Here is a 17,708-nt window from a genome sequence, read left to right on the forward strand (position 1 = left end):
GATCCTTCTGAAGACTCTCCACACCCTCCGTGCAATTTGCTTTTCCCCCAATCTTGGTGTCATCAGCAAATTTCGACACCCTACACTCGGTTCCCTCCTCCAGATCATCTATATAAATGGTAAATAGCTGAGGCCCCAGCACCGACCCCTGAGGCACTCCACTAGTCACCAACCGCCAATCTGAATAGCACGCATTGACCCCCACTCTCTGCCTCCTATTTGACAACCAGTCCTCTATCCACGCTAACACCCTACCCCCAACTCCATGTCCCCTGACCTTCTGCAATAACCTCTTGTGGGGTACCTTGTCAAACGCCTTCTGAAAATCAAGAAAGACCACATCCACCGGCTCTCCTCTATCCACCGCCCTAGACACATCCTCAAAGAACTCCAGTAAATTTGTCAGACACGACTTCCCCTTAACGAAACCGTGTTGTGTCTGCTCAATCAAGCAATTCCCCTCAAGATGCCTCGCTATTTCCAGCCATGATTGAATGGCGGAGCAGATTTGATGAGTCAAATGGCCTAATTCTGCTCCTATATCTTACGGTCATATGGTCTAAAACAAACCAGTCCATACCCCTCGAGCTTGCAATGAACTCTTTCATATAAAGTTTACTTGGCCAGGCTTTTCTTCATCAGACTAACAAAACAGACTTGGAGTACTACCTTCCATAATCTCCCTCATTCATTATTGTCAAACTCACACACCCACGAGGCAACATTCAGTGTTCTTTGGAGAGTTTAATTTTCATTCCAGAATATTCTGCCAGGGAATAAATGACAATGTAGGACCTGGAATAACAATCAAAGGAATGGACTCAAATGAAAGGTAGATGATGGAACCTGGAATGGACTTTACTGGAACATGGGTGGCAGCTGGTGGGCGGTGGTGGGGAGGAGGCCAATATTTGCAAGAATTAGATTAAGAGATAAAGAATACAAGAAATGGACTTGGATTGAAGGAGGGATTGAAATGCGAAGAACAAAATCATCCTGGAAAGTGTGGAATGAGAATACAGAAAACACAGAGACACTAAAAATTATGGGCGTTTCATGGAGTGAAAATTGATCTTTTAAAAAATTGACATAGAATAAAGACCTGCAGCAATGAAAATTTCCATTATGATGTAATACTGAAAAACACTGCATTTCGCAAGCAAAGGGTGATTTGTGATTCCGACAGGAGTGAAAAGTCATCGTGATAAAGTTAAACTTTATTTATTAGTCACATTTAGGCTAACATTGAAGCTACTGTGAAAATCTCCTCATTGCCACACTTCAGCACCATGCGCGGGTACACTGAGGGAGAATTTAGCTCGGTCAATCCACCTAACCAGCACGTCTTTCAGACTGCGGGAGGAAACCGGATCACCCGGAGAAAACCCATGCAGACATGGGGTGAGCATGCAGACTCCACTCAGACAGTGACCCAAGTTGGGAATTGAACCCAGGTCCCTAGCGCTGAGAGGCTGCAGTGCTAACCACTGTGCCACCCCAGTGCCCTTGTTATTGGTTTCTACCATCGTGTCAGAGTAAAACAAGAGGTTAAAAACCAGCCTCATTCACAGGAATGCAAGTCACTTCGATAAGAATGCTCGAGGTTAAAGTCAGTTTGGTGTCTGAGAGAGGGACTACATGATTTAATTTAGTATGAATTGCAGGACTTCTTCAAACATGTGTTTATTGTGAAATCAACAGATTTTTTTTTTCAAATCTCTTAGAATAGGCAAGTTTAATGACCACTGTTCCAAAATTACTACTATTCACTTTTCTCTCTTTTGTTTATTAAGATCTTGGTTGTACATACCCAATAAATCTATCACGGGAGATCATATGAATCCTAAAAAAAGAGAATAGACAAAAGAGAAAAAAGAGAATCTCTTGATATCTGAAGAAGTGAAAACACTCTCTGGGACATAGAGGATAAAGGCTGTCTTACTGGAGAGATCAATGATCAAACACTCCCACTTGTCCAGGTAAGAAGTTCTGAAAATATACCAGTGACAGCCACTTTATAACCCAATTAGTCAAGATGCTTGATAATCCAGGCGAGATAGGGAGAAACTGCTCGCACTGGTGAAAGCATTGTTATAGTGGCACAGTGGTTAGTGCTGCTGCCTCATAGCACCAGAGACCCAAGTTCAAATCTGGCCTCGGGTGACTGTCTGAGTGGAGTTTGCACATTCTCTCTGTGCCTGCATGAGTTTCCTCCGGGTGTTCCGGTTTCCTCCCACTCTCCAAATAGGTGCTGGTTAAGTGCATTAGCCATGCTAAATTCTCCCTCAGTGTACCCGAACAGGCACCAGAGTGTGGCAACTGGACGATTTTCACAGTAACTTCATTGCAGTGTTAATGTAAGCCTACTTGTGACACTAATAAATAAACTAGTGGTACCCACTGACAAAATGTGGGCCCTGTAATTCTTAGCTTCAATGGAATATATATGAATTATATGAATTACTGTTAGCTCAATCTTTGTTTAGTAAAATCCAAATTAATTCTTTCCATGATAGAAGCTGTGTGATTACCAGTACTGCCCTCAGTGGCAAATGTACCAACAGAAACACAAATCAAACTGGCAAGACACACAATAACAACAAAACATCTAAACTGAATCAAAACATGATTTAAAATGCCACTTACTTTGATGTATAAATCTGGGATGAAAACTGGAGTGGTTGTCTTTTACTGAAAATATCACTGTTATTAGCTGTAGAATGTAAAACAAGCAAAGAGAAAACACAATTAGCTGCAGAATAATTGCAGTAAGTTCTCAGAGGCGGAAGTCCCTTCACCAAAATTCCTTTATTTACAAGATCCAACAACACTATGCAGAGGGCTCTCAGTATGCAGTCTACATCCAGAGTGCCAGAGGAACTGACACTCCTTTTTAAGTACAGGGCATGGGACTCCCTGTTTGGATCATTAATTTGGCCCTTAATCAGGGACATCTTTTGTTGTCCAACCAAATAAACAAAATCAAATTAACTTAGGGAAAACTCAAAAGGGGCAGCTCCCTAAAAGGAGGGGAACTGCCCAAAACAAAAGACAAAGCAGAAAGCAAACTTAAAGCATCAAATTAAAATGTGAATAAAGGGGTCAATAATACACCCCAGCCCTTGTGGTGCCCAGCAGGCATGGAAGGCATTGACGGTGCCCTCAGACACCGTATGCTCCCTCTCCAGGGAACCCGGCCCTATTCTGCCCATCGAGCCTGCACTGACAACAATCCCACCCAGGCCCTATCCCTGTAACCCCATGTATTTGCCCTGCTAATCCCCCTGAAACTAAGGGGTAATTCAGCATGGCCAATCTACCTAACTCTCAATTTAAGACTGACTTGAGATGAAAACTTTCTCTCAGAAGATCGTGAGTTTTTGGAACCCTGTTCCCCAGACAGTGATGGAGGCAGGGTCAGAGGCCGATAAATTCTTGACTAAAAAGTTTTCGGGAGGAGGCTGGAAAGTTGAGTTGAGACCATAATCAAATCAACCATAATCCTGTCGAATGGCAAAGCAGGTTTGACAGGTCAAATGGCCAACTCTTCCTAATTCATATGGTAATATGAAACTTTGCCCCCTATAAATTATGTTTACAGAGTGTGCACTTTAATCAATCTATATGTTAGCTTGTTACAGTTTCACAATAAAAAACAAGGGGCACGACCTTACCGCCCCATTCACTCCACGCTCCCGCTGCAGCGAGGTCAGAGAATTTGGTGGCCAGCCAAATCTCCGTTCATTGTGGCAGGATGGGAAAATCCCACCGGCGTGAACCATGGCAAGATTCCAGCCAAGGTTTTTCACTGATTCTGGCAACCTTCAATCCCATTCCGGCAACGTTTAATCCCATTCCATGGTTGATCTATTTGATCCCAAAGAGATCAGTGGCAGCTTGGAGCTACAGCCTATACAAACCAATCATTCACAAATTACTTTCCTCCGCTGTTGGTTGCCCATAAAATTGAATGTGAAATTTTGAGACGTTAAATCTTAAGATTGTATTTTTATTTTAAATGGATTAAAACTTCAGTAAAACAATGGACAGTTCAATGTTAAGCATTGATGTGCTACAATAATCAGCTTTAACAACTCCTCCAAGCCCAGACCTCCAACATCTAGAAGGACAATGGCAAGAGCTAACTGGGAGCATCATCACCTTTAAGTGCTCCTGCAAATCACACAACTTCCTAGCTTTCATATACATGGCTGTTCACTCTGGCCCAAATTTCTGGCACTCCCTCCCCCGCAGAACTGTGGATATATCTTCACCAGCTGGACTGCAGTGGAAACGCTCACCTTCTCAAGGACAATCACTTTCTTTCCTCGACTCATTCATGGAACATAGGTGTTGCTGGCAAGGCCATCATTTGTTGTCCAAACTGAATTTGGGGTGGCACAGTGGCAGAGTGGTTAGCATTGGCGCCTCACTGGCGCTGGGTTCAACTCCAGCTTAGGCGACTGCCGGTGGAGTTTGCATGCTCCCCACATGTTAGCCGGGGTTTCCTCTGGGTGCTCTTGTTTCATCTCTCAGTCCAAAGATGTGCAGGTTAGGTGGATTCAGCATGCTAAATTGCCCCTCGGTATCCCTAGGTTAGATGGGTTAGCCATGGTATATGTGTGGGATTAAGGGATAGGGCAGGAGAGAGGGCCTGGGTAAGATACTCTGTCAGAGGGTCAGTGCAGGCTCGATGGGCCAAATGGCCTCCTTCTGTACTGTAGGGATTCTATGAATTGCCCCTGAATTCAGTGGCTTGCCAGGCCATCTCATAGGGCAGTTAAGAATCAACCACATTGTTGTGGTCTGGGCTAGACAAGAATGGGATTAGTGAACCAGATAGGTGTTTATGACAATCAATGATGGTTTCATGGTCGCCAATATCTGACACTAGCTTTTTATAAGTCAGACTTATTAACTGAATTCAAATTCCACAAGCTGCTATGTTGGGATTTGAACCCATGTCCCCAGAACAATAGCCTGGCCCTCTGGATCACCAGCCCAGTGATGTTACCAGTACACCACCATCTCTCCTTAAGCGGGTTAGGAGGATTGGCGAGGCTAAATTGACCCTGGTGTCAGGGGGATTGGCAGGATAAATGTGTAGGGTTATGGGAATGCGGCCTGGGTGGGATTGTGGCCAGTACAGACTTCTTGGGCCGAATAGCCTCCTTCTGTACTGTATGATCATGAAATGTTGGCCTTTCCAGTGACACACCCCAAAAATTAATTTTTAAAAATATGCTCCTAGCCTAGTGCGTTTTCAGGCTTTTGAGAATGGAAAATATTTGAAATGCAGGTTGATTAGCATTTGAAGAAGAACGTATGTTAAAATTAGATGTGATAATTCATCGGAGTTCACTCGTAAGGTTTTGTTTGACTAATACCAACACACTTATCCATGCAGAAGCCAGTTAAATGCAAAAATTGTTTAGTTTTTAAGTAATTAAATCAGCGTACCCTCAATCCAAATAATTACCTTGCTGTCTCGTGGGTTACCATGAAATGTAGGACAGACGCAAGAAGATTACAATTTAATTTTCAAAAGGTGAAGTGTCTTGCAGTTAGAATTACTGTGCATGCAGCTTGCAATCATGTTCCATTCACAACTTCACATGAGATTAAATTCAGAATGGGAGGGCTTGGTCCCCCCAAAATCCTACTGCTGTCTATATAATTATTTTTATTTTCCTATTTAAAGTATGTTTAATTCTTTAAGGATAAATTACCATGGGTTGGTATTGCATTGGGTTCCAAAGTGAGAAAGTGCCAGATAAATTAATAGGTCACAGTCTAGATCTATAAAATTACTTTTACACTTCAGTAGTTCTAAAGTTGCCAAAGCTTAAATTAGAACAAACTCAGTTTCCGTAAGACTTTTAATCTAACTTCCTGCCTTCATGTATATTCCAGGCTGTTTTTGAGCTATTTCCCTTTTTGTTGTCTTTGCTCATTTTCTGGATGGAATGTGTTGGGTTTCCCATGGATTTTGAGACACTGATGTCAGGGCCATATGGGGATCCTAAGCCAGTGCTGACCGAGAGCAAGACTGGCACAGCAATATATCCAGAGGGCAGGGTGGGTTTGCAGTGCTGCCAGTGCAATCAGAGGGTTGGCGGTTCTAGAGTCTCAGCAATCTCACCAGGATAGTTGGGTGCTGCTGAGGAAGGCTGGACACTTCAAGGGCACCTCATCACGGAGGCAACCTTGAAAGCGAGGACTTTAAGGGGGAACACCAGTCGGCAGATCCCTTGGAATGGAGGGGAAACCTGGCAGAAGCATTTGGGCTACGGGCACGGCCTTTACTGCCCACTACTCCCTCTTTGCAGCATGCACCCCCTACCACCCCACTCCCACACCAGACTGTCACAAGATGGCCGCTTCCCCAGGTCTGGCACCCTTTGCATGTGGCAATGGGTCTCTTATGCAAACACTGCCTCAAAATCAGCCCCCGTCAGGGCCTTGGGTACATAAATTGGCTGCCTGCTTCCTTTCAGCAGGGGGCTGATCAATTTCCCATATCTGGGAAAATCCCTGGTAACGGGCATGTGTAGGAGCCATTATGAACCAACACTTCCCCACCCTGCACCCCACCCACCCTCACCACCTGATCCAGAACCTTCAGCCCAATGTTTCACTAAATTATTGTTGATGGTTCAGTGTAATCACTTAACACCTACGCAAAAATATTTTCCTGTGGCTACAGTAGGACATTCACTGAAGGGCATTACCTTCCATGCCCAACTCCAGTGCCATTTTCAATCCACGCCAACATCTTAAGATCAAAGGGAGTGATAAGGAGGCATGGGTATCAGTCAGAAGGGCGACCATTGGAAAAGTCTTTGTTTTCCACTTCTGCGCCCAGCTATAATGCTAAGTGCTCCTGAATAAAATATGTTGGAGATCAATGGTGTGTGTTAGGTAACCCTAGCAGTCTCTGTAATTGCAGCTTCAGCATTGCCTTCACCAGATACTTGAAAGAATGAAACATAAAGCACTGTGACAAACAAAGGTTGACACCTTTGTCTGTATCTGTGAATATGGTGCATCTTTCACAAATTAGAATGCCTAACTTGGGCACTAAATTGTGATGGTGTTAACCTTTTCACTTGAATGTCAGAGGCTGTGGGGCGATCTGAGAGACCTTTACAAAGTTATTAGAGGCATGGATAGAATGGATAATCCCAGGGCAGAAATATCAATTACTAGGGGACATAGAATAGAATCATAGAATCCCTACTGTGCAGAAGGAGGCCATTCGGCCTATCAAGCCTGCACCGACAACAATCCCACACAGGCTCTATCCCTGTAACCCCGCATATTTACCTCGCTAATCCCCCTGACACTAAGGGGCAATTTAGTACGGTCATTCCACCTAGGTTAAGGCAAAAAGGGAGAAAGTTTAAAGGTGATGTGAGAGGCAAGTTTTTTTTACACAGTGTTGGTAAGTGTTGGAACGCACTGCCAGAGGAGGTAGTAGAAATAGCTACAATAGCAACGTTTAAGAGGCATCTTGATAGATAGGCAAGGAATAGAAGGTTATGGGCTGTGTAAAGACAAAAAGGTGTTTAGTTTAGAAAGGCATCAAGTATTGGTGCAGACTTGGTGGGCCGAAGGGCCTGTGCTTGTGTTGTACTGCTCTTTGTTCTTTATAATGCAGCAATAATTTAACTGCAAATGAAAAACATTGTTTACTCCACTCTCATTGTAAAAATGGAGCAATGTCTCCATAGATTTTGAGTCCTGAATGTCATATCACTAGAGTGGGGTTCGCATGTACCGAGAATGCTCAATTCTGATTAATACTATAATTAGGGGCTGGTTAATTTAACAGCAGAATGAGAGGTCAGCCGCTGTTATAATTGGAGAGCACCACTCTGTTATCCAAGTGTGGATTCACCAATCTGTTTCGTGAATGAAGTAACCCTTTCGATATGTGGCTGCTGAGGGGCCCACACTTTATGTAGCTGATTCTTCCACTTGGCTAATTCAGAGAAGGCTTCCTGCTGCATGCATGAAGACAGAGTGTTGCCCAACTGCAGGAAGACATGCCCAAGTTATGCAGCGGTGGAAAGGCTACTGCATAATCGAAGAGAGACCTTCTGTTGTATAGGTGTGGAGAGGTGTATCTCCTTCTGATTGAAAAGGGGAGGTGATGGCCTAGTGGTATTTTTACTAGGCTATTAATCCAGAAACTCAGCTAATGTTCTGGGGACCTAGGTTCGAATCCTACCACGGCAGATGGTGGAATTTGAATTCAATAAAAAATGTATCTACAATTAAGAATCTACGGATGACCGTGAAACAATTGTCGGAAAAACCCATCTTGTTCGCTAATGTCCTTTAGGGAAGGAGATCTGCTGTCCTACAATGTGATTCCAGAGCCACAGCAATGTGCTTGACTCTCAATTGCCCCTTGAAATGGCCCACTCAGTTCAAGGGCAACTAGAGATGGGCAATAAATGCTGGCCCAGCCAGCGACGCCCAGGTCCCACAAATAAATACTTTTTTTTATAAAAATGAGACCAGCCCGATGTATAAACATAGAGAGAGCTGCCCACTCCACAACTGAGGAGGTCTAAATCTGAAAACATTTGTCTGGTCTGATTTATTGCATTATTCACTTTGCAACTTTTAATGTAAACTGCCGGATTATCGCCATTAACTCACCTGAATTAGAGAAATGTTCTACTGCTGTTGTGGCAATCTCACTGCTGCTCATTGACTCTGACTTGTCTGCAAAAAAAAAGAGAAATTCTCACTGAACATTGAACAAATAGTTGTGAAGATGATTGTGAAACCAAAGAACAAAGAAAATTACAGCATAGGAACAGGCCCTTCGGCCCTCCAAGCCTGCATTGACCATGCTGCCCGACTTAACTAAAACCCCCGACCCTTCCAGGGACCATATCCCTCTATTCCCATCCTATTCATGTATTTGTCAAGACACCCCTTAAAACTATCATATCTGCAACCCCAAAATTCAAAGAGAACACAAGGAAGATTCACATTAAACTAATTTCTGCTTCTTAAAACAAGCTGGGCCAGTCTGAAATATAAAACAAATGATTCTACACAGCTACACCCTTACTGTTTTTATCGCTATGCCCCATTTACCACTCTTTCATTGTCCTTCCTCTATATCGAGTCTTTGATTCTACTCTTCATTTTATATTTTGATAACATTGAAAAGAAAAGCAGTCAACAAAGATATATCTTTATTTTTCTCACTGTCTTCATCCACCACTATATTGTATTATTTGATTATCCTTTAATTTTCTTTGTTTTTCTTTTGTTTCTCCATGTCGAATGAATATCCTGCACCAGTTGAGACTTGAGCGTGGAGTGAAGGCAGGTGCAGCAACTGAGACAAGCATTTGGGCTTATTTATTCGTTTGTGGGATATGAACATTGCTGGCATTTGTTGCCCATCCTTAATAGCCTTTGAGACGATGGAGATGAGCCATCTTCCTGAACCACTGTAGGTACATCTGCAGTGCTGTTAGGAAAGGAGCTCCAGGCTTTTCATCCATTGGCAGTGAATGAATGTTGATATATATAAGTCAGGGTGGTGCGTGGCTTGGAAGAGAGATTGGGGGTGGGGGCATTCCTATGCACCTGTTATCCTTGTCCATCCAGATGATAGAGGTCTCAGGTTTGGAAGGTGCTATCAAAGGAGTGAGTTGCTCCAGTGCACCTTTGAGATGGCACACACTGCTGCCACTGTGCACCGGTAGTGGAGGCAGTGAATGTTTGGGCTGGTGGATGGGATGCCAATCAAGCAGGCTGCTTCTTCCAGAATGGTGTTGAACATCTTGCGTGTCACTGGAGCTTTACACATCCAGACAAAAAATCCACAATATTTACATGGCATGTCCGGTTAGGTTTCTGGCCAACCATTCCCACTGACTTGCTTGGGTTCCTTGATGCCACAGTCGATCAATTGCTGTTTTGATGTCAAGGGCAATCACTCTCACTTTATCTCTACAGTATGCCTCTTTTGTCCAGTTTGGACCAAAGCTGGATGGTGATTTGAGGCCCAGGGACCCTGTCGGAATCCAAACTGAGCATCAGTGAGCAAGTTATTGCTGTTTAACGTAGTTGAACCCAGCTCTTTAACATTGTCTCTCTAAAAGACCTGGATTTTCTGCTCCCCTGCCCCTCGTGGCGGTTTTAGAACATAGAACATAGAACATTACAGCGCAGTACAGGCCCTTCGGCCCTCGATATTGCACTGACCAGTGGAACCAATCTAATGACCCTCTAACCTAAACTATTCCAATGTTATCCATATGCCTATCCACCGACCATTTGAACGCCCTTAAAGTTAGCGAGTCCACAACTGCTGCAGGCAGGGCATTCCATGCCCTTACTACCCTTTGAGTAAAGAACCTACCTCTGACATCCGTCCTATAATTACCACCCCTTAATTTAAAGCTATGTTTCCCTCAGTGGATGTGGCAAACAATTGACTGTTGGTGAGACCTTCCAGGCTTTTGAATGGCTTGCTTCCCCCTCCCCTGATGGGAAGGGGGGGGTGGTGCGAGGAGGGGGTGAAAACTTCAGTGGGACTGAAAGATTCCACTGGCGGGAAAGACCAGAAAAGTCGAAAGGGTTTAAGGTGCAATGAATTACTGTGGTCACTGTTGCTATCTATATAAGTGAGTATTGTAAAGAATGTGATAATAGAGGAGAAGGAAATGCACGTTAAGTATAGGAGTAACAATAAGGTCACCAAGTTTCAAATTTGCAAATCTGGATCATTATAGTTTTAATATGAGACATAACTGGAATAGTTGACCCCTGTAAGGGTCATCTGAAGGATCACCCAATTGATCAACGGGGAACGAGCGTGGGGATCTTGGGGTAAAGCGTGGGTTTTTGCAGCCAGAGTGATCCTATAGCTGCGAATGAACATATTGATTATATCACCCTCTACATCATTGTAAATAGAAATGAACCCATTGTCATTCGTAAGCTAACTGTTGGTCGCCAGTTAATGCATTTACTACAATAACAGATTAAAGTTTTACACTGAAAAGTTGGCCTTTGTGACCATCAGATCTGAACCAAGTCTTTAAAGACAGCAGTGGCGTGCACCATCGGCAAGATGCACTCCAGCAACTGAGTGCCTTCAATAGCACCTTCCAAACCCGCAACCTCCACCATCTAGAAAAACACAGGCAGCAGATGCATGGAAAACTACTGTTAGCATGTTCCCTCTTGGCATGGAATTATGTTGTTGTTCCTTCATGGTTGCCGGGTCAAAATTCTGGAACTCCCTCTCCTACAGCACCGTGGGTGTATCTACACCCCCATGGCTTGTTGTAAATCAAGAAGGCGTGCGTCGGGTCACCACCAACTTCTCAAGGGTAACTAGAGATGGGCTTGTCAGTGCTGCTTGAATCCCGTGAATGAAAATAAAAATCATTAAATCTTTTCAGCTACATGGCTCTTAAACATTTCCCTGGATTCTGCATTCCCTGCTGTGCTGAATAGGATCGTGGAATGCCCTATGTAAAAAAAAATCCTAACCCCTCTCATCATTCTTTGGTGCTGATCCTATTTCACAATTTGCAAGGCTGGAATTTAAATTTATGACCCATGGGCTCTTCATCCATTAACCATTAAGCTACTGTACCCAGACATGATTAAATAGCTTCAGCATTATCCATTTGCCTTTGTTCCTCGTGCCCTTTTCATGAAAGCTGGATTCCCACATATTTCTACATTTAAACGACTGCCGAATATTGCGGTGGATTTTTTTAATCATACGCACTTAGCTATGCTGACTTAGGAAGCAGTCTCACAACACCAGGTTAAAGTACAAACAGATTTATCTAGTAGCACGAGCTTTCAGAGCGCTGCTTCTTCGTCAGGTGAGCGCAGGATTTGTTTCACACACAGGGCACATATAGACACAAACTCAATTACAAGATAATGGTTGGACCGCGAGTCTTAACAGTTTGTGTCTATATATATGCCCTGTTTGTGAAACAAATCCTGCACTCACCTGATGAAGGAGCAGTGCTCTGAAAGCTCGTGCTACCAGATAGACCTGTTTGGACTTTAACCTGGTGTTGTGAGCCTACTTACTGTGCCCACCCCAGTCCAACGCCGGCAACTCCACATCTATGCAGACTTGGTAAAGTACATGAGATGTACTTAGTGAAGGAAGGCTGCACAGATTCTGCCCTTGACCACTTTGCATTTCAACAAGGAATAACCAATTCTCACCTGAAATGGTTCTTGCCAGAACCACCAGGTTTACAGATCTCCTTTGTGGGGATTGGGGTGGATGCATCGTCTGAGCTGGCAAAAGACTTTAAACTTATGCCTAGCACATTCAGTACATCAGTGCACAATATGCTGAAGGAACATTTTCTCTTCTTTCATACAGTGAATACTTAACAATAGCATAAGTACTGAAGAGGTCACACAACTTTGAGAATGTTACCTCATTTATGAAATGATGAGTCACTCTCTGAAATGTTGATTTACTAGAATGTTATGAAGTGAGGGCGACAGAGAAGATAGACTATTAGAAAATAAATATTGGGACAAGGTGCCGTCAACATCACAGTGAGGAAAACAACAATTATCTCAGTCAGATTAGAATATCATTCAATTACATAGAATCCCTACAATGTAAAAAGAGGCCATTCATCCCATCGAGTCTGTATCAACACTCTGTCGCAGTCTCTTACCCAGGCCCTCTCCCCTATCCTACTCCAGTAACCCCACACATTTACCATAGTTAATCCGTCTAACCTACGCACTTTTGGACATTAAAGAGCAATTACTTTACCATGGCAAACCTTCAGATCTTTGAACTGTGGGAGGAAACTGGACCCGGAGGAAGCCTACGCAAACACGGGGCAAATATGCAAACTCCACACATACAGTGACCCATGGGCGGAATTGAACCCAGGTCCCTGGCACTGTGAGGCAGCATTGCTAACCACTCTGCCACCGTGCTGCCCCTTGGTTGAAATGAAATCATATCCCACCCATTTAGGATGGAGATGAGGAGACATTTCTTCACCCAAAGAATGGTGGGCCTGTGGAATTCATTACATAGGAAGTAGTTAATGCCAAAACACTGAATGTATTCAAGAGGCGGCTGGATATAGCAGTTGGGGGCGAGTGGGATCAAAAGTTATGGGGAGAAAGCAGAATTAGGTTATTGAGTTGGATGATCAGCCAGGATCGTGATGAATGGTGGCGAAGGCGCGAAGGGCCAAATGGCCTCCTCCCGCTCCTATCTTCTAAGCTTCCATGTTTCTATAGTTACAGAACATATAGAACATAGAACATTACAGCGCAGTACAGGCCCTTTGGCCCTCGATGTTGCGCCGATCAGTGGAACCAATCTAATGACCCTCTAACCTAAACTATTCCAATGTTATCCATATGCCTATCCACTGACCATTTGAACGCCCTTAAAGTTGGCGAGTCCACAACTGGTATTGTTTTAAACCTACATTCTGCATGAACTGAAACTGGGATGGATGAGATCAATTTATCCAAATATCCCCGATGTGCTGACTGTGCAATCAACATTCAGATTTTAATCACACATTTCTGCTTGATTAAATTCATTACACAACAAGTGACCTGTTTTTGCCAACTACCAACAGCCTCTGATTAACCTTTTGTAACAAAGGCATGGATTGTACCTGTCAGAACTTGTTCAACAAGCTTTGCTGCCAGTAATTCTTTGAAGGGAGTTTTGCATTCTTCTACTTCCCTTTCCTTTGAGAAATAACAGAGATAATGTGCTTATGGCACCATGTCGGCCCGGAGATAAAATGTCATTGTGGAATCAAACTAAGAATCCGTATAACCTGAAGCTTATAATTAATCATCAGTATGCTGAAAGAACTCCATTTACATAGCACTTTCCATGACCTCAGGATGTCCAAAAACACGGTACAGCCGATTAAATGTAGCCACTATTCTAATGTATGAAAAATGGCCTCCAATTAACGCACAGCTAGTTTCCACAACGGCAGTATGATAATGACCCGATAATCTGTTTTAGTGATATTGATTGAGAGGTAAGAATTGGCCAAGACCCGGGGAAGAACTCCCCGCTGTTGTGTGAACAGTGCCATGGGATCTTTTATATCCATCTGAGAAACAGACCGGGTTTAAAATTTCATCTGAAAAATGGCAGCTCCGAGAGTGCAGCGTTTCACAGGAACACAAGGCGCGATTATGAGCTCAAGTCTTGGAGCAGGGTTCGAACCTGCAGCTTTCAGGCGTGAATGCTACTTACTGAGCCACAGCTGACACCTGAAAAGGCCGGCAAAGGGCACGTCATTAGTAACCTGCTAAACGTTCAGGCGCCTCTGAAAAAACAAATTCTCCTCGTTAGGGTCGAGTCCAGTCAAGGAAGAAAAGATCTTCAGACCAAGTGCTGTCAAGCAGAGTCAGAGTGATTAGTAATATTATTGCTGGAGTGAGATACTGTTATAAAATTAATGAGTTCTGCAGGCGTCGGACATAATCCACAGCAGATGTAACCCCAAATGGCAAAACCGCTCTAAATGCAAGCTTCAGTGGGCTTCGTAAGAGAGAAAGGAATGGAATGACGGAGCAGAGCAACCTTAGTTGCAACACTCACAGAGCAAAAGGGCTGTAACAAAAGGGAAAAAAGCAGTCGGGAGTGGAGTTAGCAGCTGTAAAATTAACGGAAGGCCAGTGTGAAAATATTAGGCGTTGCTGAATTAGGCAGTGGAATGCCAGTGTGCAGATTTGGCCACTGGAGATTAGATTTCCTTCTTCGCTGCCTGGACAGTAAGGTGGCGAGTTTCAATCCATCAAAACAAATTTGAATGATAAAAGCAAAATTTGATGATTTGAATGATAGAAGTAAAATACTGCGGGTGCTGGAATCTGAAACAAAATGCTGGAAAATCTCAGCGGGTCTGACAGCATCTGTTGAAAGAGAATAGAGCTCTGATGAAGGGTCATCCAGGCTCGAAACATTGGCTCTATTCTCTCTCCTCAGATGCCGTCAGACCTGCTGAGATTTTCCAGCATTTTTTGTTTCAAAAGGAATGAATGTTCTAAAATGAGCGGGCAATCCTCGCGTGACCGTGAAGGCAGAAATTTAATCCCACAATAAGTAGCAGAAATTTTTCTTTAACTGATTGACTTGGGTTGTGAATTCATGAATTTGCCCACCTGGCAAATTAATAGACAGAAAACTACGGGCACAGGCCGAATCGCAGAATTACCAAAATCCACTCCACAGTAAGAAGTCTCACAAAACCAAGTTAAAGTCCAACGGAGTTTATTTGGAATCACGAGCTTTCGGAGTGCTGCTCCTTCAGCAGTTGAGCAGACAGTTGGATTCACAAGCAAGGCATGTGAATCCAACTCTCAACTGCAAGATAATGGTTGGAATGCGAGTCTTTACAGGTACAGACAATGCGAGTGGTGGAAGGTTTAATCACAGGTTAAAGAGGGTAGTTAGTAAGATTTTGCAAGCCCAGGCCAAACGGTGGGGGTTACACGCAGTGTGACATGAACCAGGTTGAAGCTGTCCTCATGCTTGCGGAACTTGACTATCCACAGTTGGAAGACACTCCACATACGGGGCACAAATCTGTGGAAAGGCTCACATCTAGCAAACTCCGTGAAGGTTTTAGTGCCTCAATGCAATGTTTGGCTTTCAACATCGGCAGGAATTCCTTGGGCCATCACGCCCCGCTGTCGCTGCCAGCGAGATCAGAGAAATTGGCGCCAAGACAAATCTCCGTTCACTGTAGCAGGATGAGAGAATCCTGTTGGCGTGAACGGCCAGAGAATCCCGCCCATTGTCTTTCCCCACCTCAAATAAGTAGGAAAAGAGAACTGTATAGATTATAGACGTAACCTGATGCACCATCATTCACTTACAAAAAAATGACAGACCTGAATACAAGAAACTTGGGAAAGCTGTACCATAGTACACAGAATATAATCTGTTTTAACCTTCTCTGTTCTAAGGTGAGCAGTCACAGCTTCCCTAGTTTCTCCACATAACTCAGTTTATTTATTAGTGTACAAGTAGGCTTCCATTAACACTGCGATGAAGTTACTGTGAAAATCCCCCAGTTGTCACATTCTGGTACCCGTTTGGCTACACCGAGGGAGAATTCAGCATGGCCAATGCACCTAACCAGCACGTCTTTTGGACTGTGGGAGGAAACTGGAACACCTGGAGGAACATGCAAACTCAGGCAGTGTCTCATCTGTTCTACCAGCCTAGTCAATCTCCTTTGCATTCTCTCCCAGACCTGGGCAAGTTTCCTAAAGTGTGGCACAGACTTGGACACAATACTTGAGCTGTACTCAGGGCAACCATCTTCACAAATGCATGCTCGGCACTGACTATTTGTGTTATCATTATTTCTGAAGGATGCAGGATATGATTTGTCATTAAATATCCATTTTTAAATATATTTTCATGGCCGAATGTCCTCTGAAAGCAAAATACTGCAGATGCTGAAAATTTGAATCATGAATGTTGGAAATTATCAAAGGATCAGGCAGCATCTTAGGAGGGAAAAAGTATTAATGGGCTGACTTGTGCAGAGGAGGCAGATCCACTTCCCTCAGGGGCCAAAATCTGGTGGCAACGAGGGCCTAATGGTAGGCACTGGAGGGATGAGGATGCATCGATATCTAGTATTCCTGATGAGGGGTAAATGGGCAAGGGAGTATTCATGCTAGGGGATAGGGAGGAGAATCATAGAGTCACTGAATCCTACAGTGCAGAAGGAGGCCTTTTGGCCCATCAAGTCTGCACCAAATACAATCCCACCTAGGCCCGATCCCTACAACCCTATGTATTTACCCTCTCTAGTTCCGCTGACACAAAGGGGCAACTTGGCATGGCCAATCCACTTAACCCACACATCTTTGGACTGCAGGAGGAAACAGGAGCATCTGGAGGTAACCCACGCAAGTCTGTGAACAGGTGGTGCCATTGCCATGGGGGCAGCCATTGCTGTCAGGGCTCCTCCCATGAGCCAAACAATGCTCATAAAGAAGGTCTGCCGCTCTGGAGCCCTCTGGAAACTACCCCCCACAACACACATCAACAGCACCCCCTCACCCCCAAATGCCCACAGAAACTGCTGGTAGGCCTCAGTTGGCCGCTTAAGCAGCTCATTTAGGGCTTTGAGCTGTCTGCCATCTTTCCTGCTGGTGGCAAAATGGCATGGAAATGGGAAGACCATCCATGCTACCTGATACCTTCTCATGTCACTTATCAACCTTCTTGGCACACAGCCCACCCCAAATAGAATCATCGAATGTATGGCATGGAGACAGGGCCTTTGGCCCAAACTGATCCATGCCGGCCAAAACACCCATCTAAGCTTACCTCAGTTGCCTGCATTTGGCATAGAAATGGCTGGTGAAATTCAGTCCAATGTTCCAGGCCAATGATCTTTCATTGGAATTGGGAAAAATTAGAGATGTGCGGCTTTTAAGCAAGTTCAGAGGAAGTGAATAGGGGTGGGGAGGGGGAGGGTAAAGAACAAAAGCAAAGGCCTCAGATAGGGTGGAACCAGGCGAGGTGAAATGATCAAGGTGATGAAAGGCCAAGGAAAAATGACAACGCGATAAATGAAAACGAAAAGATGGGTCTGGAGGAGGTGTAAATGGGAATGGCAGAATCATGGCCAATATCTGCTGTCTGAAAAAATGGG

The 17,708-nt window shown here is 44.1% G+C and overlaps 1 protein-coding gene across 5 annotated transcripts in view; it reads right to left on the reverse strand.

The window, feature by feature from the left end:
• The window catches only part of LOC145353846 (protein phosphatase EYA2-like), a 237,977-nt gene that overhangs the window by 132,592 nt on the left and 87,677 nt on the right, over nucleotides 1-17,708 (reverse strand). For all 5 annotated transcript variants that reach the window (XM_080204725.1, XM_080204728.1, XM_080204727.1 and 2 more), the window contains exons 3-4: nucleotides 8,671-8,736; nucleotides 2,647-2,713 (exon numbers count right to left, since the gene is read on the reverse strand). In XM_080204725.1, coding sequence (XP_080060851.1) covers nucleotides 2,647-2,713; nucleotides 8,671-8,736 — 133 coding nt within the window. The remainder of the gene's footprint in view (nucleotides 1-2,646; nucleotides 2,714-8,670; nucleotides 8,737-17,708) is intronic.

This window comes from Carcharhinus amblyrhynchos, chromosome 16, assembly GCF_965287045.1.
Source record: "Carcharhinus amblyrhynchos chromosome 16, sCarAmb.v2.hapA, whole genome shotgun sequence".
Taxonomy (NCBI): domain Eukaryota; kingdom Metazoa; phylum Chordata; class Chondrichthyes; order Carcharhiniformes; family Carcharhinidae; genus Carcharhinus; species Carcharhinus amblyrhynchos.